The sequence below is a fragment of the Camelus dromedarius genome, chromosome 28, assembly GCF_036321535.1.
Source record: "Camelus dromedarius isolate mCamDro1 chromosome 28, mCamDro1.pat, whole genome shotgun sequence".
Classification (NCBI taxonomy): domain Eukaryota; kingdom Metazoa; phylum Chordata; class Mammalia; order Artiodactyla; family Camelidae; genus Camelus; species Camelus dromedarius.
The window spans coordinates 27,516,317-27,538,267 of NC_087463.1; the positions used below are offsets into that span (position 1 = coordinate 27,516,317).

At 47.5% G+C, this 21,951-nt stretch overlaps 1 protein-coding gene and 1 long non-coding RNA gene across 3 annotated transcripts in view; one reads left to right on the forward strand and one right to left on the reverse strand.

Annotated features, from left to right (window-relative positions):
* Positions 1-724: 724 nt before the first annotated feature.
* On the reverse strand, positions 725-14,299 carry LOC116149750 (uncharacterized). The gene is made up of 2 exons (XR_010378217.1): positions 14,122-14,299; positions 725-1,697 (listed from the first exon to the last, which is right to left on the reverse strand). It is a non-coding gene; the product is annotated as an uncharacterized LOC116149750 (long non-coding RNA).
* Positions 14,300-14,337: 38 nt separating this feature from the next.
* The window catches only part of CTDP1 (CTD phosphatase subunit 1), a 29,988-nt gene continuing 22,374 nt past the window's right edge, over positions 14,338-21,951 (forward strand). The window contains exons 1-3 of one of the 2 annotated variants that reach the window (XM_031441709.2): positions 14,338-14,829; positions 19,846-19,929; positions 20,576-20,669. In XM_031441709.2, the coding sequence (XP_031297569.2) occupies positions 14,522-14,829; positions 19,846-19,929; positions 20,576-20,669 (486 nt within the window). In that variant the 5' untranslated portion in view covers positions 14,338-14,521. The remainder of the gene's footprint in view (positions 14,830-19,845; positions 19,930-20,575; positions 20,670-21,951) is intronic. The other variant, XM_031441707.2, reaches the window with a different exon arrangement.

Genomic DNA, 21,951 nt, shown 5'->3' on the forward strand with positions numbered 1-21,951 from the left:
CCTGGGACGCACCTGCTCGGATCTGCCACAGCAGTTCCAGGGACCGGGAATTCCGGAGAGGATAGCGGTGCTGGAAACACCGGCTTATTGGGAGAACTTTGGGTTTTGTGATGCTGGTAAATTTTACTAGCCTGTTAATTCTTTGGGACCAGGTAATATGTTTATTATCTAATTTATTATTTTCTCAACAAAACTGCTGAATGCATCGTATGTCCCCCCACGCATTCTAAACCAATTAACAGGAAAAACGCCTGCTGATGCAGTATGGCTGTGTGACACCACAATCTGTCCCCACAAGGCAATTTGTTATGACACAAATCTGCGCCCTCCAAACTGCAACACTTCATGATGTGGGCAAATTCTGTGTCTCCGGGGTCTTCACTCCAATTGTTTTCCCCATGAAAAAGCTGGCATTTAAAATAGAAGGTGACTAAAGTACGTGTCTGTGCAATTTTCACGCGGGGCACCGTAATCCCGAAAAAGTAGAACATATTGAGAGAAGACCTGGAGTTAGGAAACCAGAATTCAGATGCCTTTTCTCCAGTAACCAACTAGTTACTCAGCTGCTCTGAATGTCAGGTTCCTCACCTAGAAAACAGGGCAATACGACCTCTCCCCTCACAGGCTTGTCACTAAATAAAGTAAGACACTGAGGTGAGCATTCCTTGAGGACAGTGGAGGGGAAGGTGGGACCAGGAGCAGGGAGAGGGTGGAGGACACGGAGTGACTCCCTACTCAAGTTTATTCCCCAAATCCTGATTTCTGGGCTTCAAAATTGTTAGCTAAGCCCCACAAATCGCCGTTTGCCCCCAAAGATCCTCCCCCTCCCCCAGCCCGTCTGCTCCTACTGGGTGCATGGAACAGACAACGCAGCATGCACACCGTGGGCCTCTGACTCCACAGAGGGTGGCTTCCTGGCTGCGTCTCCAGCATGAGAGGGTTCCAGGTTCTTCAACCTACACAGCCACCCACGAGCGCAGAGCAAATCAGAGGCCTCCTGCTTCAGAGGCCGGGGGAAGACAAGCGGGCTGGGATCACTCTCTGCCGATCAGCAGGCGGAGGCCTCCAATCCATTCGTGAGATGACAGTTCGTTCCTGGAAATGGAGTTTCCAGCACGGCCGCGGTGCAGGGACTTTTACCAACTCTCCCTGCAGCAGTTCAGCCAGCCCCCTTCCCAGACCTCAGCCGAGGCCCAGCGCCCCGCAGCCTTGCCGTTTTCACACGGCCCTTGTGCGTGCTAGCTACTTAACGATTTTCTTTAATCTAATTTTAAGTGTGATCCTTTTCAAAAAGAAGTATCCTTAAGTGAAACTACTAATGTCACGGGCTGAATGTATTTGTTATATTTTTTCCTTTACACATTCGAACAAATACCTAATAACTGTATAACGAGTGAAAGAAAACACGCTTGTCCATTTGCCATCTTTTGCGCCAAAGGATGCAGTGTAGCAGTTTGGGGAGCGTGCTTGAGGAAACAACGCTGGCCTTTGCAGAAGCTCAGAGGAGCGGGCCTGGCTCTCGGCGGCAGCGGTGGGAGCCATAGTCCTGGAATCAGCCCCCGCCGGCCGTGTCGTGCACGACTCTGGGATGAGACTTGGGCGGATGGAGTCTACGAAGGGATGTCTCCATCTAGTGGCCGTGACCTCCTGTTACACCGAGAAGCAAGCTCCTGCCCCAGCAGTGGGCACCGTGTTTCCTTTGGGGGGAGAGAAAAAACTCTTGAATTAGACCGTACTGACGGTTGCATACCTTTTTGAATACGCTAAAAACCACTGGATTGTACACTTTAAAGGGATGAGTTACACGGTAGAAGCTACATCACAATTTTCAAGAAAGAACTACTGTGAAAGGATTCAAAATGAACAGAAAGAGAAAATATTGTCTGTGCCTCTTAGTGAAATGAAATCACCTAAAGCACGGTGGGGTGCCCTTTCCTTTGGGGACATCTGGCTTGGAGACATGACGTTTACATCCAGGGGCCAGAAGTCTTAAACACAAAACCTATTCTTTTATTTGTTTGTTTGTGAACCACAGCTACACTTCCTATTAGACACCATTTTCCCAGGAGTCCTTTATTTGATACTCTAAAAAGTTGCTTCTTTTTAGGGCCATTTCACCCCAACAAGTGTTTTCAAGCTGCAATTAAACGGATCTGAAATGTGCAGCATGTGCCTTCGCAGGCGCTTCGCGGTGGAGTTTGTGGGCGTGGTTAGATGACGATGTTTCATTTGAGGGGGAGGCCAAGACACACCGGCTGCTTGATGGAAACCGTGTGTCACCACAAGACCCTGCACCAGGCGCTTCAGCACAATGTGCTCCTCACAGACACACTTACCAAACAGAACGCGCCACAGAGTCCCACTAGTGCTCTCAGCACACGCCAACTCAGGAATCTGCCCTGTAACTCACAGGGGCTGATCAGTGCAATTATCTTGTAAAGGTCTTTGTCAGTGGATTCAAAATAACCAGAAACAGTAATTATTATTATTTAGGATTCAACTGTTAATTTTCCAGCTGAGATGCAGCCTCAGCCTCACGCAGCTACAGGTGTGGATGAAGCAGAAAACAAAGCCTTCTGTGTGCAGTACATTTCCTGGGAGGGAGAACACTGAGCGAGGCCTCTCACCCTGCAAGAAGCTGGAGTCTGCAAGGAGTGCACTAGAAATGTGGCCCCGAGACCTGCAGAGAACCCGGCATGACCCTCAGGTCTGCCACTGCCACCGCTCTTGTCTTCAGAGCCCTGCGCTAGTCTTCCTCGCCTGAAGCCTGGGAGGCAGTGCCTTCTGAGGGCAGCAGCACCAGCCCCGACCCGCCCCCAGGAGGGCCTTGCTGCCCGGCTGTCCACCCTCAGGGCCTCGGCGAGGGCCACAGCGGGGCCTGAGCAAGGCCGGAGGGAGAGCCCGAGCAGCTTCCCGGGGCAGCCCTGGTGGCCACGTGCCCTGCGGCAGGGCCAGCTCTGAGCTCTACGTTTCCTTCTGCGGCACCTCACCTCCCACAGCTGCTGGTCCTAAACCCATCCCACCTCCAAGTCCGTCTGCATGTCAGCCAGTCTGTCATGCACAGGACAGCCCTTCACAACAGAGACCTATTCAGCCCGAAACGTCAGTGGTTCTGAAGCTGAGAGGCCCTGAGTTGGGCTGACTACAGGAAGGAGAGGGGACACAATTAGCAACGCTGGCAGTGAAAGCGGGTATCACTGCCAACCACGGTAAAATTAAAAGGATTTTAAGGAAACATGAAGAACTTTATACCCATGAAGATGAGATGGACAAGCTCCTGGGAAGACACAAGTGATCAAAACTGACTCAAGAAGAAACAGAAACCCTGAATGGCCCTGCAGCCAGTAAAGAAGTCCAACTGGTGGCCTTAAACCTTCCCACAAAGGAAAGCTCGGTCCCTGGCAGCTGCAGTGGGGAGTGACGCTGGATGTTTAAAGGAAGCCCTTTCAGAAAGGAGTCACAGGAGGCAGTGACACTTCCCGACTTGTTCTAGGAGGCAGCGGCACCCTGGCACCAACGCCAGATGAAACATTGCAAGAAAACTTCACATCAGGATCTTTCGTGAACATTGACGTAAGAACCCTTGACAAAATATTAGCAAACTGAATCCAACAGCATATGAGAAGGGTTACAAACCATGACAACTGGAGTTTACCCCAGGAATTCAGGTTGGATTAACATCCGAAAATCAATCAATCAATAGATGTGGAAAAATATCACCAACAAAATCCAGCACCTCTGCATGACAAAACAAGTAAGTCGGGGAAAAGGAGAAGAAAGGAGCACCCGCACCCTGTCAGGGACAGGCGGGAGCCCTAGTGAGCTGCGCGCCTTCCTTCCAAGACCAGGAACGAGGAAGGACAGCTGTTCCTGCTGCATCTGCTCAACACGGTGCGGGAAGTTCGAGGGTGCAATGCTCTCAACCCAAAAAAGGAGGGAAGAGAGTGAGAGAAAGGAAAATAAACTGAAGCATCAATACTGAAAAGAAGAAACAAAGCTGTCTATTTACACATGACCTGATCCTATATATAGAAAGTTCTGAGAAATATACAAAAAAACCATTAGAACTAATAAATGAGCTTATCATGATTGCAGATTGCAAGATCTTTGTGCAAAAATCAATTCTATTTTCACACACAGGTGATGCTTGAACAACACGGGTTTGAACTGTGCAAGTCCACTTACACGCTAATTGTTGTCAATAAATACATATGTGTACTGTGGTGCATCTTCTCTTCCTTATATATTTTAAACATTTTCTTTTCTCTAGCTCACTTTTTGTAAGAATTCAATATGTAATACATGTAACATACAAAATATGTGTTAACCAACTGCTGATGTTATCAGGAAGGACTCCAGTCAACAGTAGGCGATCAGTAATCAAGGTTCTGGGGCGTCACAAGCTGTATGCAGATTTTTGACTGTACGGGGGTTGTGACCCTAACTCCTGTGTTGTTCAGGGGTCAACTGCACTGTCATCAAACAACCCGAATATGAAACTGAGAAAACAATTCCGTTTATGATAGCATCAAGAATAAAAAAATACTTGGTATTAAAGTAAAAAGATTTGTTCACTGAGAACTATAAAACACTGCTGAGAGAAATTCTAGAAAATTCAAGGAAATGGAGAGACAGTCCATGCTCATAGATTGACTCAACATCATTTATACGTCGATCCCCCCAAATTGCTAGAGATTCAACACAATCATGATCAACATCCCAGCATGTTTGTGTAGAAGTTGACAAACTGATCCTATTAATTATATGGACATGAAAAGGGCCTAGAATAGCCAAAACAATTTTGAAAAAGAACAAAGCTGGAGAATTTACACCACTGGATTTCAAACTTGCCGTGAAGCTACAGTGGTCAAGGTCATCCGGTGTGGGCGTGAGGACAGACACAAAGATCAATGGAGCAGAACTTCTAGGATGTTCGTGGTCTATGTCGTAAAGTCTAACACAAACAGCATTTTAAAGAGCCATCATAGAGAGACTTCTTTCTGTTAGGGGCTCTCTCAGCCCCATGGCATATTCTTGCATCCGCCTTGTGCAGGAACCAAGCAGAGAGCGGCCTGACGGCAGTGACTCCAAACTACCCTCTGCTCTGAATTTTGCTGTGATGGTCATCTCGGGACCTGCTGGTTATACACTCCCTCCCCAGGGCTGTAATGGAAACTTGGTCAGTCGTAAGATGAAAGGCAGAATAGAAGGTAATTTGTACATAAATTACACGTGGAATTTATGCAGGAAGATTATTCCCTACAACACAACCCTTAACCTTTTTTCATCATGAAGGTTTCCAAACATCTGCAAAAATACAGATGTCCCCGGCACCCCTCTCCAGCAACTACCAGCACAGAAGCTGTCCTGCTCCAGTCACACCTGCCATTCCCAAACCCAACTACTAAGAAACAAACCCCAGGTATCACACTGCTTCGTCTGCAAGTATTTCAGCACACATCTTTAAACAGTGACGATTCTTCTTAAACCGATAGTCAAAGACTCATCAGTAATCTCCTAGAGGAACTAAAACAAATAAACAGCAGAAATAGTCTGTAAGCTGCACGGACTCTGCTTTCAGCCTATAAAGCTGAGCATTCTCTTTTAAAACCCTTTTTACGCCATCTGATGATGTAAAAGTAAATGAATCTCATGCTTATTATTATTGTTTTTAATTTCATCTTCCCAGCAGCAAAACAAACATCATAATTTGCAGTGGTCAGGGGTCTGCTGTCCTGCTGTGCCAGAGGGAACCTGAGGTGAAATGACACGGCGGCACCCATGAACTCACCAGTCCCCTGGGACGCACGGGTGCTTCTCCTGTGACAGCCTCAGACCTGGAAGAGCTGACCCCGAGCCCCGGAGAAAGGCTCGCTGTCCAGTCCTGAACCTGATGAAGCGAATTTTCAAATGAAAACTTTCAGCTTGGAGATGGGAATCAGATTTACTCTAAAATACGTTTCCTCCACACCTGACTTGAAATACTGACTTAAAAAGTTAAACCCAAACCATTTGGGAAGGCTCAGGTAGTCAAGGCTTCATGTCATCTCTGTGTGTTAGCAATTTGCCCAGTGAAAATTCTGAGACAAATCAAAGCATTCTGTGTCCTGTCACCAGAGACATAATCAGGAAATTCCAGTGGAGCCAATCCCAGATGTCACAGCGTTCCCTTCACCAGGAAGCACAACAGAGTGTGGGAGGAATTACAGTCTGTTTTGCCTCCACGGTTACCCAGCTGCTCCAAAGTGCGGAGGTGTTCCTGGGAAAGTCGCTGTTGGGACAAGACCATCCTAGAAGATCTCCTCAGGGGGCGTGAGGGGTTCTTACGTAAAGCCTCTATTCTGGTAGATTTGTGGGATTATTTAAAGGGAATATTTCTGATTGACAGTTAGCAATCAGCCGCCCGCATAGCACACCAGCTGCTCCCACGAGTAGCAAAGCCACAGATGTCGGCTCTGTCCCCCAGGACTCTCCCTTCCCCAGAGAGCACATGCACCTTTCAGCTTTCCCAGCTGTCTCTTCCTGTCCAAAGTGCATACCATGGGTACAACTTCCCCGTTTAAGAAGTGGTAGAATGTTCCTTTTAGCCAAAATACATTTGTTTTCATTATTCCTCTCTTCTCAAGGAGCCCTCTGAATCAAAGTGCAGTGCTGTGCAGCCAAGCCCCCGGGAGGGGTGAACAGTCAGCAGCCGATTAAGCCACACCAGTCCCAGTGCTTACACGCCGTGTAGGACAGACTTAACTGGTGTGTGCATCGCGCTGAACAGGACCTCTGTTCTAAAGTGAGCCATCCCACAGGAACATCCTATACGCAGATGCGCTGGGTGTTTGTAGAAACCGTGTCTTACGGAGCCTTCTCCTTCGATTGACTTAGAATTCGAATGTCACAAGGGTCTCTTCCTAGACATGTCAACAGTGCTCTTCCCCCAGCAGAAACCTTCCCTAGCACCCCCTTTTCGTCCGCCCCACTCATCAGAATAAAAGGGACAGTCCCTTCCTGAGAGTGGTTTCAGAAACTGAGGACAAGGGACCAAGTATTACCCCATATCACTCAGGAAATTCCAAAGGTTTTGGGGGCTGTGGTCCAGGAACTGTGGATGAAGACTAAATATATATTTGTCCTATAAATCACAATGTCACAAAGGTAAAATTTCAATGTGATCACCAATAGAAAAAAAATGGAATAAGAAAAAATAAAATAGGAAGATAAACAGAAAAGCAGATCTCATATCTCCAAAGGTAAAAAAAAGATGATAAAGGAGAAAAGATACCCATAGGAAAACTGGAAGATTAACTCTAACCGCACTGAACTTTCCAGCGAAACATCAGGGATTGTCACAATGAATCATCAGAGTCTAGTTATATGTCATTTATGAGAAGAATATCTAAACTTAAGGTATAGGAAAACTAAAAGTAATGGGTGGGTATAGCTCAGAGGAGTGCATGCTCCTGGGTTCAATTCCCAGTAATGCCATTAAAAAAAAAAAAAAAAGATTTAAAAGTAAAGGTGACATATATACCAGGCAAGCACTTATTAAAAGTTAAGATAGTGATACTTCAAACAAAATACATTTTAAGATACATTTTAAGAAATAAGCATTATTCAGGATACAAAGAGCTCTACATGACAAAAAAGTTTCAATTCACCGAGGACACAAAAATTTTTCATGTGTATGCCTTTAATAACAATCTCTGCCCATTTATGGATATATTGTACAATTATATGTGTTTGTGTGTTATGTACACACACACAACTAATAAAACTACAGGGGAAAAATTGGCAAATCCACTAACGGTGAGATTTAGACATCTTTCTCTCGATCACTGGTCAATCATTAAAAAAGTAAACATGGGAAATTTTAGTAACACATTCAACAAGCTTAATTTATTGGGTAGATCTAAAACCCTGAATCAAATAAGGAAAGAAGACGCATTCTTTTGAAGCACATATTAACCACATACTGGATTATGCTAATTGCATTAAATTTCAGAGAACTAGTGTCATTCAGATGATGTTATCTAGCCATAATGGAATTAACTTAGAAATCAACAATAAAAAGATGGAGAAAAGTTCCCATGCATTTGGACATTTTAAAATATACTGAAGTACCTCATTTTTCAAAGAAAAAGGTCATAATGGATATAAATGAATAATCAAATGACTGATAATGAAAAAACTACATATCAAAACTAGTGAGATGAAGCAAACGTGATACTTGGTGCTACTTATGGCATTAAAGTTTTACTTAAAAAGAAGATAGGCTAAAATTAATGCCTTAAACATCCAACTTAAGATGGTGGAAAGAAACAATGAATGCAAATAAATTGACAAAATTCCTAGAAAATGCAATTTCCAAAAATGACTCAAGATGAAATAGAAGGTTTGAAAAGACCTGTAACTAGGGCAGAAATTTAATCATCAGGGTAAAACCTTCCCACAAAGAAACACCAAGGCCAGAGGTGATAAAGGCTACTTACACACATTTTTTCAAGAAATAGATCATTCCACACTTAATACAAACTCTTTCAAAAATGAAAATAGAAACACAAAAGAGGGAAAGCTCCCCAGCTCATCTCAAGAAACATATTGGCCTTGATACCAAATTAAATAAGGCTAATACAGAAGAGGAAGCTTATGGCCTGTTCTCACTCATAAACATGGATGTGAAAATATTAAGTAAAATATTAGCTAATTAAATCTAGTGACTGTATTGGGTTTATCCCAGGAATGCATAATTTAATTTAATTATATACATAGAACTCATATGTATGTACGTGTGTATGTGCATGTGTGTATATATGTGCATGTATGTATGTGTATGAATATGTATGGTTTTAACAAGAGAAAGGCTGTATGATCACCGCAAAAGATGCAGAAAACATCTGGTAAACTCTAAAATAGCTGTAAGACTCTCTTGAGAGATGAAGAATAGATCGAAGTTTCTTTAACCTGGTAACAGATGTACATCAAACATCTCTCCTGATGGGGAAATGTTAGAAACATTCCCTTTAAAATCTGGAACAAGACAAGGATCCCCGATAACTGATCCTGTTCATCACACTTGGAAAGGAAGTAATAAAAATTATTTGTAAATGATATAAAGTTCTACATAGGAAACTCCAAAGCATCTACTGGTATGCTATTTGAAATAAAAGAACTTATTAAGGTAAGTGGTTATAAAGTCAGTTCACAAAAATCAATTGCATTTTAATATAGCACCAACAATTAGAAAATGTTAATTTTTAAAAAGTGTCATGTATCAACAAAGGTATCAGTAACCAAAAAAATGAAGTAATTAGAAATAAATCTAACAAAAAATGTGCAGGTCCTATAAGCAGAATGTTATAAAATCTTAGAAGATTTTGAAAGGTCCCTAAATAAATGGAGTGCTATACTGTGTTCATGAATGAGAAAATTCAAATCACAAAAAAAAGTCACTTCTCAAACTGAACTATAGATTCCATATAGTTCTGCTCAAAACTCTTAACAGGTTTAATCAATAAATTTGACACTCTAATTCTAAAATTTGTTAAACAACAAAGGCCAAGACTAGCCACAAAGCTTCTAAAGAAACTTCTAAAGAAGTGAACTATTGGGGGGGGGGTGGCACATGCCATCCCAAATATCATGCCTTATCATGAAGCTATAGCAATTAATGCAAGAACAAACCAGAGTAGAAAGTCCAAAATGGGCTCATATATCTATAGAGATTTACTGTGTATCAGAGGTGGCACCACAGCTCAGGGAGAACGAGATACACTTTTCAGTATGTAGTGCTTGGACAACGGTTACCCACATGGGGAAGAAATCAGACCCCTGCCTCACATCATATACAAAACATCCATTTCTTATTATTCAAAGACTTAGTTGTGAAATGCAAACTTCTACAAGTTTTGGAAGTAAAAAGGAAGCTAGCTTAATAACCTCAGATTAGGAAATGCTTTCTTAAAATTAAGGACTTTATTCTCAAAATATCATGAAAAAGACCAGCCAAAAATTGGTAATGTGGGTAACATATAGACAATAAAGAATCTATATTCAGAAACCATAAGGAACTATCATTGCTCAAAAAGAAAAAGACAAACAGCCCAACAGAAATTTGAGAAACAAACTTGAATAGGCTTTTCACAGAAAACACAAAAGGTAAATAAAAAATAGGAAAACATACTAAGCCAAAATGGCTATTAGAAGAGTGCAAATTAAAGCCACAATTTAATTTTAACACAGATTTTCATTCACATTGGCAGATATTAGTAAGTCTGGTAACACCAAGTTGTTAATGATGCAGTGGGAGTATAAACTGAGACAACCATTTGGGCATTATTTCATAAATCTGGGCATTTGCAATATTCTAATTCAGCAGTTCCACATTTAGGTATATACCCTCAGACTTTTTAACTCGTGCACCAAGAAACATGCAGGATGTTCACTGCAGCAATTTTCATAATACCAAAAAGTGAAAACAATCTAAATGTCCACTGACAAGATAATGGATAAATATATCCTGTTACATTCACACAGTGAGCTATTATATAGAAGTCACAATGAACTATAGCCATATAAAATAATAAAATTTGCATACATAGTGATGAATAAAAAAGCCAAGACAGATTAAAAAACATAACGTGATTCACTTTTATAAACCTCAAAAACAAGCATGGTAAACAGTACCTTTGTTCATACATATGTACAAATGAAGCAAGACACCAAATAAAAGGAGAGACAAGCATGAGACTGAGGATGGCAGATACCCCTGGTTGGAGATCAAGGAGATAAGATGGATGGTAAGCAGCACATAGGTTGTTCTAACAATATGGGTAATATTCGAGATTTTAGGTCAGCAGAAAGGCTCATTTTAGGATTACACAGCCTTTGGTATGTACATAATTTATATCGTTTTTAAATGGAGGGAAAGAAGAACAAAGGGAGAGAGCGATCCAACTAAAGACAATGACACGTCTACACGGAGATATTTTAAGGGTTTGGTTCCAGACCACTGCAATAAAGTGAGTATCACAAGGCTCACAAGTTTTTTGGTTTCCCAGTGCATATAAAAGTTATGCCTACATTGTACTGTACCGCAGTCCATTAAATGTGTAATAGCATTATGTCTCTGAAAAGTGTACGTATCCTAACTTAAAAATACTTTATTGCTAAAAAAAGCACTAACCATCATCTGAGCCTTCAGTGAGTCGTAATCTTTTTGCTGGTGGTGTGTCTGGCCTCGAGGTTGTTGGCTGTTGACTGACCAGCGTGGTGGTTGCTGGAGGCTGGGGTGATTCTGGCAATTTCTTAAAATAAGACAACAATGAAGTTTGCCACATCAAGTGACTCTTCCTTTCATGAACAATTTCTCTGTAGCAGGCAATGCTGTTTGATAGCATTTTACCCACAGTAGAACTTCTTTCAAAATTAGAGTCAATCCTCTCAAACCCTGCTGCTGCTTTATCAACTAAATCTATGTAATATTCTAAATCCTTTGTTGTCATTTCAACAACCTTCACAGCGTCTTCACCAGTAGATTCCGTCTCAAGGAACCACTTTCTCTGCTCATCCATAAGAAGCAACTCCTCATCCGTTAAAGTTTTGTCATGAGATTGAAGCAACTCAGTCACATCTTCAGGCTCCACGTCTAATTCTAGTTCTCTTGCTATTTCCACCACATCTGCAGTGACTTCCTCCACTGAAGTCTTGAACCCCTCCAATTCATTCATGAGGGTTGGAATCAACTTCTTCCAAACACCTGTTAATGTTGATGTTTGGACCTCTTCCCATGAATCACGAATGTTCTTAATGGCATCTAGAATGGTGAATCCTTTCCAGAAGGTTTTCAGTTTACTTTGCCCAGATCCATCCGAGGAATCACTGTCTATGGCAGCTATAGCTTTACGAAATGTATTTCTTAAATAATAAGACTTGAAAGTTGAAATGACTCCTTGATCCATGGGCTGCAGAATGGATGTTGTATTAGTAGGCACAAAAACAACATTAATCTCATCGTACATCTCCATCAAAGCTCTTGGGTGACCAGGTGCATTGTCAATGAGCAGTAATATTTTGAAAGGAATCTTTTTTTCTGAGCAGAAGGTTTCAACTGTGGGCTTAAAATATTCAGTAAACCATGCTGTAAACAGATGTGCTGTCATCCAGGCTTTGTGGTTCCATTTATAGAGCACAGGCAGAGTAGATTTTGCATAATTCTTAAGGGCCCTAGGATTTTCAGAATGATAAATGAGCATTGGCTTCAACTTTAAGTCACCAGCTGCATTAGCTCCTAACAAGAGAGTCAGCCTGTCCTTTGAAGCTTTGAAGCCAAGCATTGACTTCTCTTCTCTAGCTATGAAAGTCCTAGATGGCATCTTCTTCCAATATAAGGCTGTTTCATCCACATTGAAAATTTGTTGTTTAGTGTAGCCTCCTTCCTTAATGATCTGAGCTAGATCTTCTGGATAACTCGCTGCAGCTTCTCCATCAGCACCTGCTGCTTCACCTTGCACTTTTACATTATGGAGACGGCTTCTTTCCTTAAATCTCATGAACCAGCCTCTGCTGGCTTCAAATTTTTCTTCCGCAGCTTCCTTACCCCTCTCAGCCTTCATCGAGTTGAAGAGAGTTAGGGCCTTGCTCCGAATTAGGCTTTGACTTAAGGGAATGTTGTGGCTGGTCTGATCTTCTATCCAGACGACTAAAACTTTCTCCATATCAGCAATAAGGCTGTTTCGCTTCCTTATCATTCGTGTGTTCACTGGAGTAGCACTTTTAATTTCCTTCAAGAATTTTTCCTTTGCATTCACAACTTGGCTAACTGTTTGGCGCAAGAGGCCTAGCTTTCGGCCTATCTCTGCTTTCGACAAGCCTTCCTCGCTAAGCTTAATCATTTCTAGCTTCTGATTTAAAGTGAGAGACGTGCGGCTCTTCCTTTCACTTGAACCCTTAGAGGCCATTGTAGGGCTACTAACTGGCCTGATTTCAATATTGTTGTGTCTCAGGGGATAGGGAGGTCCCTGGAGAGGAAGCAGGACAAAGAAACAGCTGGTCCGTGGATGAGTCAGAACACACACATTTATCCATTAAGTCCACTGGCTTACCCAGGCGTGGTTTGCGATGCCCCAAAACAGTTACAATAGTAACATAAAAGACCACCAAGCACAGATCATTGTGACAAACATAGTAACAGTGGAAAAGTTTGAAATATTACCAAAATATCTGAAAGATTACCAAAACGTGACAGATACCAAGGTGAGCAAACGCTGTTGGGAGAAATGGTGCCGACGGACGTGCTCCACCCGAGTTGCCACAAAGCTCCAACTGGTGAAAACTCGGACCCTGCGAAGCATGGTAGGGCAAAGTGCCGCACACCCTGCAGGTACTACTGCTGGCCTGTCTGCCCCCCTCAAGTTCTGCCAGTTTCTGCCTCATGCCCCCGGGGGCTCACTGTGGGCGCAGGTGCTGTCCCAGGGCGCCCAGAGAAAGCGCAGCCCTTCAGAAATTGAACCCGGAAAGGCCCTGAGGGAGCCGCGGAACACCACGCCACTCCTCCGGATCTGCTGCCCCCGCGGCAGCTCCGAGAGCGCGCGGAGCACCAGAACCCGGAAGACCCCAAACACACGCCAGCGCAACGAGGGGCGCCGGCGCCCAGCGGGACCAGAGCCGCACGACGCCCGCGTGGCACGCTGGGAGTCCAAACGCCTGACTGGGATTCACGGGACAGAGGCGCGCGCTGCACGCCGGGCCTCGTAGTCCAACGAGGACGGCAGCCCCAGCGCGCGATGGGAGGAGTGGTAGGAGGGCAGCCCCGCGCTGCACGCCGGGAGCCGCGGCGCCTAACGGGATTTGGGGAGGGAGGGGGGAGCAGAGGCGCGCGCTGCATGCCGGGACTCCGGTTTCGCCATCTCACGACGCCGGTTGGCCCTCCGCGCATAAAGGGTGCCGGGGCAGCAGAGCGCGTTGCATGCCGGGACTCGTAGTTCTCACGACGCCGGGCCTCAGCAGAACAGAGACCTTCGTTCCGCGATGTGATTCGCAGCGCCTGACGGGGGTTCGTGGTACAGAGGGGCGCGCTGCACACCGGGACTCTTAGTCGCTCGACGCCCGGCTTCAGCGCCTGACGGGGCTTACCGCGCAGCATGCCAGGATCCGCAGTCCCGGACGCCGAGCTCGCGGCGGCACGGGCCGTCGGAACGCTGTTCCCACCGGCCGGGCTAGGCCGACCCCGCAGATGTGGTCCCGGGACCCGCCCCTTCCCGAGGCTGGCGCAAGGCCTCTCGGGCCCGCGTAGGCGTGTGTTTACGCGCGGCTCTCGGCGCACGCACGCACGCACGCTGCGGCACATGACGTTGCACGCTGTCCCGGAAGTCGGCGCGGAACGGGCGGCGGGTGGAAGCCGGTGCCGGGGCAGGAATCGCAGCGCCGCCGCCACCGCCTCCTTCGCCCGGGCGGGCTCGCCCTCCAACCTGCGATGGGCTCCGGGCCCTGAGCGCCCACGGCTGCCTTTCCGCAGCGACTCCGCGCGGCCGCGATGGAGGCGCCGCCCGCCGGCCGCGTTCCCGCCGAGGGCCCCCCGCCGCCGGCCGTGGCAGAGGTGCGCTGCCCGGGCCCCGGGCCGCTGCGTCTGCTCGAGTGGAGGGTGGCGGCGGGCGCGGCGGTGCGCATCGGCTCGGTGCTGGCGGTGTGCGAGGCCACCGCCGCCTCCGCGCAGCCCGCCGGGCCCGCCCCTGCCCGCGCCGGTTCCGGGGGCTGCGTGCGCGCGGAGCGCCGTCTGAGGTCGGAGCGAGCCGGCGTGGTGCGGGAGCTGTGTGCGCAGCCGGGCCAGGTGGTGGCCCCCGGGTGAGTGGGGCGATGGGAACAGCGACGGGCGGGGGTCCTGGCCCAGGCACTGGGTAGGAAGACGTCTCCAGGGTGGCAGCTGACGAGGCTGCGCTCGCGGAGGACCTTGGAACGTGGGCCCACAGCTTCGCGTCTGCGAGTCTGTTCAAGGCTAAGCCACAGTCACTACTTGTGACTTTACTAATCGGAGGCAGCTGACTTTTTTTTTTAAAAAAGTCCTCGGTCATCGAAATTGCACTCTTCAGAAAACTGGTGCACTCCTTCCTCTTTTTTTGTGGTAGGTACCTCCCACCAAGACTTCATGATTGTAAATGAGGAAAACTTGGGGCCATAGCGAGTACCAGACGAATCAGGCATGCTCCATGCTTGTCGTAGTACTGTTGAGAGGTGTGCACTTCTATAGATCCTAGTAAACCGTGTGAAACGTCTGATTGTAAAGCCTGGTGAGTTCTGCATCATGGCTCAGGAAGGGGTGTGGGGGCGGCTTTGGCACAGGTAGGTCATCCAGCCTCCTGTAGTAAGCTCTCGCTGGTGGTACCTCTGTTTTAACTTCCTGAAGGGACTTTTCTTTATTTGAAGTGGGTGAGCCTGTCAGTTTCCATGTCCTGTCTGAGATGTGCACAAAGTTGTGTGGTGGTTTTCGTTGTCAGAGACAGAACCCTAGGGCAGCTGAGCGTCCCTGCCTCCTGCTGAAGTGACTGTGTGCATCTTCCCTCTGTGGGGCCACAGGGGGCCCTGGGTGCTCGGTTCCCCGTCTGTCCACGCTGGCCCTTCTGGTGGACCACTGACCCCTGCTCCTATCCCTGTGGCTTGCACTGAGCCTCCAGTTGTGGAGCATCTTCTGCCTGGTTAGAACTGGCCTCCCTCCCAATCCCAGGAGCCTCATTCTCCGCCAGTTCTCCTCTCTCATCCTTGGAGGTGGAGCCCGTGTCCTCAGCGTTCTGTTCAGGCATCCATGCTGCCCACTGAATGCAGGTGAGGTGGATAGGCTGCACCCTCCAGTGGGGCCATCTGCCTGGCCTCCTTTAGAAGGGAGGGGCTCACGGTGCTGGGTGTGTGACACACAGGTATGCAGTCGGCATTACTTTGAAGTCAGGTCTTACCGGACCATTGCTTGGGCCCTAATGAGCCTGTAAACCCACTGAATGGTGGAGGTAAGGCCCAATACAGGTGTTTCACTGGGTGGAAAACCCCTGAGGGAGGGAGCCTTTCTCCATGTTGTTCTGTCCCTCTGACCTCACAGGAAGGACCTCCAAGGCCGATGGGCCAGTGACTGGTCGCACTAGGTAGTGGGAGGCTTCGGATGCAGCGCTTTGATCTAGTCAGCCAGCCCTGCGAATCTGAGTGACCCAGGGTGTTAATCTCACCAGTGAACCAAGTAACTAATCTGGAGCCAAGTGCACAGCTGTGGGTAGTTTTTCGGCATTTGAGATCCCAGGGTGTCTGACTGCACTGATTCGTCACAGGGTTTTGGAGACTGCAGAGTGGTAGCGGTCCTCCTGGAATGCAGGCGAAGGGCTTGTGTAAAGCACTGACGCAGAGCGGGCTCACCTGGCCGGAACTGCCTCATCCCCAGCATTGCTCTTATCAGCAGGACTCGTGCTGACCACGTCACAGGTGGTTCTCAGACAGTGAACAGTTCTAGGAACTTAGAAACCCTGCCTCTGGGTGTGGCTGGAATAAAGTAGGTTATTGCCAGAACCTGCAGTACAGCTGTATGTTGTGTCCTGCTCCCTGTGGTCAGGGGTAGGTGGGGGCTGCCGTCGCTCCTCAGAGGAATGGGACTGAGGTTCCACGAGGTTTGGGCGGGCCAGCGCCGTCCCCTGCTGAGGCTCCCCCTTGGCTTCCTCCCCGCTGCTCTCTCCTTGGGCCGTATTTTGTCCCAAGCACCCCAGTGCAGGGGAAGTGGGTAGAATGGGTGTGTATTTCTGTCTTCATAACCTGTGTGTGGATTGAAACTATTTTGGTTTGGAAGTATTCTGACAAGGCATCACTGGCCAGAAACCAAAGGTGTTAATTATTTGTTTACCCGATGATGTCCTTCCTCCCCACCTATCAGCTTTCTTCTGTTATTTAAGTCCCCAAAGAAAAGGGAGGTACATGCAGAAAACCATCAGAGAATAAGTCTGGTGAAGGGTGAGACCGACAGGAGGAGGCTGTGGAGGTGTGTTTGCGTCTTTCATTGATGTCTGCCGAGCCTCACCCGTGCCCAGTAGCTTGTCTGTCTGCAGGGAGAACGTCCGCAGAATCTTGAGAAACCCATGAAGGAAACTTGGAGTACAACCTGAGATTATCACCCAGTGTTAGTGTTCTAAAACTAGCGAGTGAGGGTTTTTTAAGATTCTAAACAGTTCAGTCAGTGCACTAAAAAAATCATCTGCAGAAATCTTACCTTGGAAGTAAGGGAATTACTTGTTCATCCTGGCATCAAAATATTGATGAACTAGTAGATTCTTTTGGTTAAATCAGTTTATCCTTCCCTGTTGACACCTGCACTGTTTAAAAGATTGCTCATTTAGAGACACGTTTATGTCTGAAATTTGAGAAATTGTTGCTTTAATTGGACCCGTTATACTCAGTCTGTACTTAAGGTGGATTTTTGTTTTGTTTTCCAGTTTGCTTAACAGAAAAGTATCGGCCTTTGCATTCTCGTAGTTTTATGTGCACCCGTGACTTATTTTTCCTACAGTTCTAATTTTTAGATATCTTGTCTAATCTTTTAAATAAAGCCCTTTGAACCAAGTGGGCTTTGAAGCATGTCTGCCTAAGAAACAATGTGTGGGTTTTGAGAAACTGTAGTGTCCTTATCAGATTGATCTTCATTTTCTTGTTTTCTTTAAAGTTAATTTTAAAGTGGAGTCTATGAAATTAAGCATCTGGTTACGAAGGAATGAGCGAATCTGCAATTTTACATATGTTTCAAACAAACGTACAGAGAAGTGTGTATATACATATACACACAAAAATGCTTGCACTCAGATATTCTTTTTCAGTTGTTTTCCATTGCAGGTTATTACAGGGCATTGAACGCAGTTCCCTGTGCTCTGCAGTAAGCCCTGGTGCTTTCCCTGTGTAACTGTAGAATTTTGATGGCACTGGGAATGGGGAGTCCGCTCTTAGTTTAGTTTCTTCTTCAGATGCTTTAGACTTTGTCTCTTATGGCCGTGGATTCAGTCACCAGGCCAGAGCTGGCCGGGGTGCTCCCAGGTGGCTGTGTCCTGGCTTGGGTGACTTCTGGCCCTGCTTGAGTGATGTGGGATACTGCTGCTGATGGCACTGCCCCGCTCCTGGCCACCGGCACCCCTCACCCACCCCTGCGGTACTTATAAAATAAGTACGCATTTCAGCTCCTTTTTGTGCATAACTTAAGACATAAGGAAAAATTGTAGGAATATTACCAAGAATTCTCATAAGCTTCACCCAGATTTCCCAAATGTTCACATTTTACCATATTTACTTTACCCTTCTTTCCCCTTCCACTCATTTTTTTTTTCCTGAAGCTGAGTAAGTTGCAGGCATGGTGTCACTTTAACTCTAAATACTTCAATTTCCTAAGAAGAAAAGAGACACCCTCTTACCTAGCCGTGTACAGTTAGCATTAGAAATGAAGATGACACGGGACCAGTTTCTTCTCTGCAGATTTCCCTGATGGGCCAGTAATAGTGTGTTCAGCTGTCAGCTCGGTGGTCCTGTAACCCAGACAGTCCCTGCATCTTTCCCTCCTTTGTCTTCTCCAGGGGTTTTGCAGACCAGCCTGCTGTCCAGAACACCCTGCGTGTTCTGAGCAGGCCCGTCAGGCAGTCTGTCCCTTTCCAGTTTTTTGAGTGTAGGTTACTTGTTTAGGCCAGTGTCTGTAGTGAAAAGTTCCTCTTGTAATTAAGTATCGTGTGAGAGATACTTCATTACTCAGTAGACACCTTAACTCTCACCATACTGTGTAACATTTTTTGCATCTATTGATGGTTCCTGATTGGACCTGCTGTTTTTATGAGGATTGTACAGTGGTGATGTTCGTGGTCTGGGGTCAGGTGGGCGCAGTGAGGCTGCATGCACACGGTGGACATTAGTGCCCAGGTACCAGGTGACAGGTTGTGAGCGGAAGGGACAGAAGGGTGGGGAAGAAGAGGCCCTACTTAGAAGGGGGGGTGTTGCCCCCACCCCCGGCTTTGAGGGCCCATTTGGCAGCTCTGTCTGCCCATGACAGTCCACAAGCCTCGGATAAAAGTGAATGAGGAAGGAGGGACATGTAACTATCTGTTCTCATGCACGAGGCCCTGACCAGAGGGCTTTTTGGACCTCAGAGAGCTCTCTGTCCTGTGGGGAATCACCTAGCAGGGCCACACTCACAGACATTGGCATGCGGCCCAGGGCCCAGGAGGGGCTCAGCCGGGTCGGGGCAGGGCCACGACATGGGTCCCTGGGGCCCTGCGCCATCAGGCACTCTGATCACACAGCCTTCAGGTTCATGAGCTGAAAGCCCCCTTCGGAGACCACTGCCAGGCACCCAGGGTTTGATGTGGGCGTGCAAAGAAAATGAGAATTTCTGTGTTTGTAAATCCAGGAATATTACAGTAGTTCTATCAGAAAAATTTAGGTTCCTCATAGCCTTTTTCTAGACTGGGAAGAATATAGTTGTTATACCAACTGTTCTTTATTGTGTTAACAGTTTCGGTTTTTTTAAGTTGTTTATCAGAAATGTAAGAGAATTGCATATAAATATTTAATGTATTTTGAGACAGTTTTCATGTTATCGCCCGAGTTTCCTCTCCTGACGGGACAGCCTTAGTTCTTTCAGTTGTCCTGTGTGTGGTTTTGTTCTGCTTTACACAAGAGAGATGTGCAGATGGAAAAGAACTTCGTTTTACACCCGGAGAAATGGGACCCTAGAGGGTGTTGTGACTTCCTTAAAGTCTTGTGAGATCAGGTGTCCTTACCCCTCAGATGCTCTTTCTAGAGCAGTTTGATAAATTGAGAGTAAGTTCTTTCTAATATGTGTTTTTTTCATCCTGTTTCTAGGGCGGTTCTGGTGCGATTGGAAGGATGTAGCCACCCAGTTGTCATGAAGGGCTTGTGTGCTGAATGTGGCCAAGACCTGACCCAGTAAGTGCCAGCAGACCTCTGTGTTTGAGACACAGTGAACTGTGGGTGCCAAGAGATGAGTGTTTGGGGTGCCTGGCATGGGAGGTAAGGAGTCCAACTCTGAGAGCAGGTGGCAGGCGCTCCCGTCCCTTTATCTGCCCATGCGAGGTCAGTCAGCTTCCTCAGGAGTTAGTCCTTTCTGGTTTTGTTTCTCGGAGTTCTGGAAACACGAAAGCACGTCTGATGCTCACTCCCAGTATGGTAGAAAACAGCTGGTGGGTTGAGATTTGCGTTCTCATCCCTGCCGAGCAAACTGCGTGTCCCTTCCTGGTGGGACTGGCCCTCCCTGAAGGCGGCCTGTACCTTCCCAACCCCAGGCCCCCGCCACACACCCGGGCTGCTGCATTTATGCGCGTGGAGCGGTGTGGGCCTCTAGGTTTCAGTGTGCCTGTCACATTGTATTTTCGAAGAGAACTTTGTGAGTGTGACTGTTAACTTTTCACCAGTTTTCCTGTCTGTTTTCAGACAGTGGAGGACCTTTCAGCAGTTGTCAACAGAATGAAATTTTGCACGGAACTAGCAGCGTGCCTCAGCTAGAGCATCCGTTGAGATTTCCAGGCGCTGATCAGCTGAGGGCGCCCTCTCAGCAGCCCCTCTCCCTCCGCAGGTTGCAGAGTAAGAACGGCAGGCAGCAGGTGCCGCTGTCCACGGCCACCGTGTCGATGGTGCACAGTGTCCCGGAGCTGATGGTGAGCTCCGAGGTGAGTGCGGCTCCCGAGCACAGTGAGCGCACCTGCGGGCTCTCCCATGTGCAGAGTCACACTGCGCCAGGGACGGGTGGCCTGCCTGAGGGTGAAGGCTGTTCCCCAGGGGAGTCCACCCGCGGGAAGGTCCGCGGCTCCACTGCTTTGAGTCCGGAGCTATCAAGGAGCTGCAGCTGCAGCTGCATCCCGGGCTTGGAGGCCCCGGTGTGGGAGGGGCGTACCTCTGGATGCCACGGGAGCGCATTGTCAGGGGAGGGGCTTCGTCGGGACTCCTGCCCGGGAGCAGAGGCTGACCTCAAGCAGGGGGAAGCCAGGCTGAGCCGGAGGTGAGAGGTGTTGGGTCTGAGTGGCGCTGGCCGCATGGGCATGGGGTGGAGGGGATGGCCCAGTGCCGGTCCCCACGGGTGATCCCTGAGCGTTCACGTGCTGGCACATGCCATGCGCACGAGCACTGATGAGAGGCCTGAAGAGGAGAAAGAGCTGCCTGAGGTCAGGCATCCCGGTGCCTGGGCCAGGTCTGGACGGTGAGTTGAGTGAGCGTCGCTGGGACCCGGGACCAGGCACATGCCCACCCCACAGGGCCCTGCAGAAACTCTTATCTTAATTGTGAGGCAGTTTCAGAGCTGCACATTTTTGTGAGTGGGTAGGTAAATATCTTCTTCTCTGCGCTGTTAGAATTTTATTAGATTAGTGCTTTTAAATGATATTTACCTACTTCATTTTTCCTGGGAAAGACAAAATGCTAGATCCATGATTCTGGGTTTCCTGAGTTACTGGAATTTAAACAAATACAAATACGTAGGTGTGTGTTTAAAACAAAACTGGGAAGTCTGGGGATAAAAAGAAGAAAAAGCATCCCCCCCATTGCTCCTGCTGTAACCATACCTGCTGGCCTTTCTGCATAACCTCTTCAGGAGCAGACAGTAGACTCCCTCAGTCTGACCAGGCCAGGGCTGTTAACAGTGGTCAGTGAGGACCAGTCACACTGAGAGATGATAAGATGTGCAGCCCCAAAGCGAGCGTCACCACCACCCTACCCTTTAGCTGATGCGAGGTGGGGCCAGGGCTCCTTCCCGGAGCAGAGCCCCACCTTGGCCCGTGGGTGACAGCCGTGCTGCGCCGGCTCCGGACCCTGCGGGTCCCCTCCCAGGTGGCGCGGCTGGCCCGTTGTACCACTCGCTTGCACTAAGCTGCTCCGCGCATTCAGCTGAACCTGTGGACACAGGGCTTTCTTCTCACCCCTTCTCGTCACCGGTCCACGTAGTTCATTAAAGTCGAG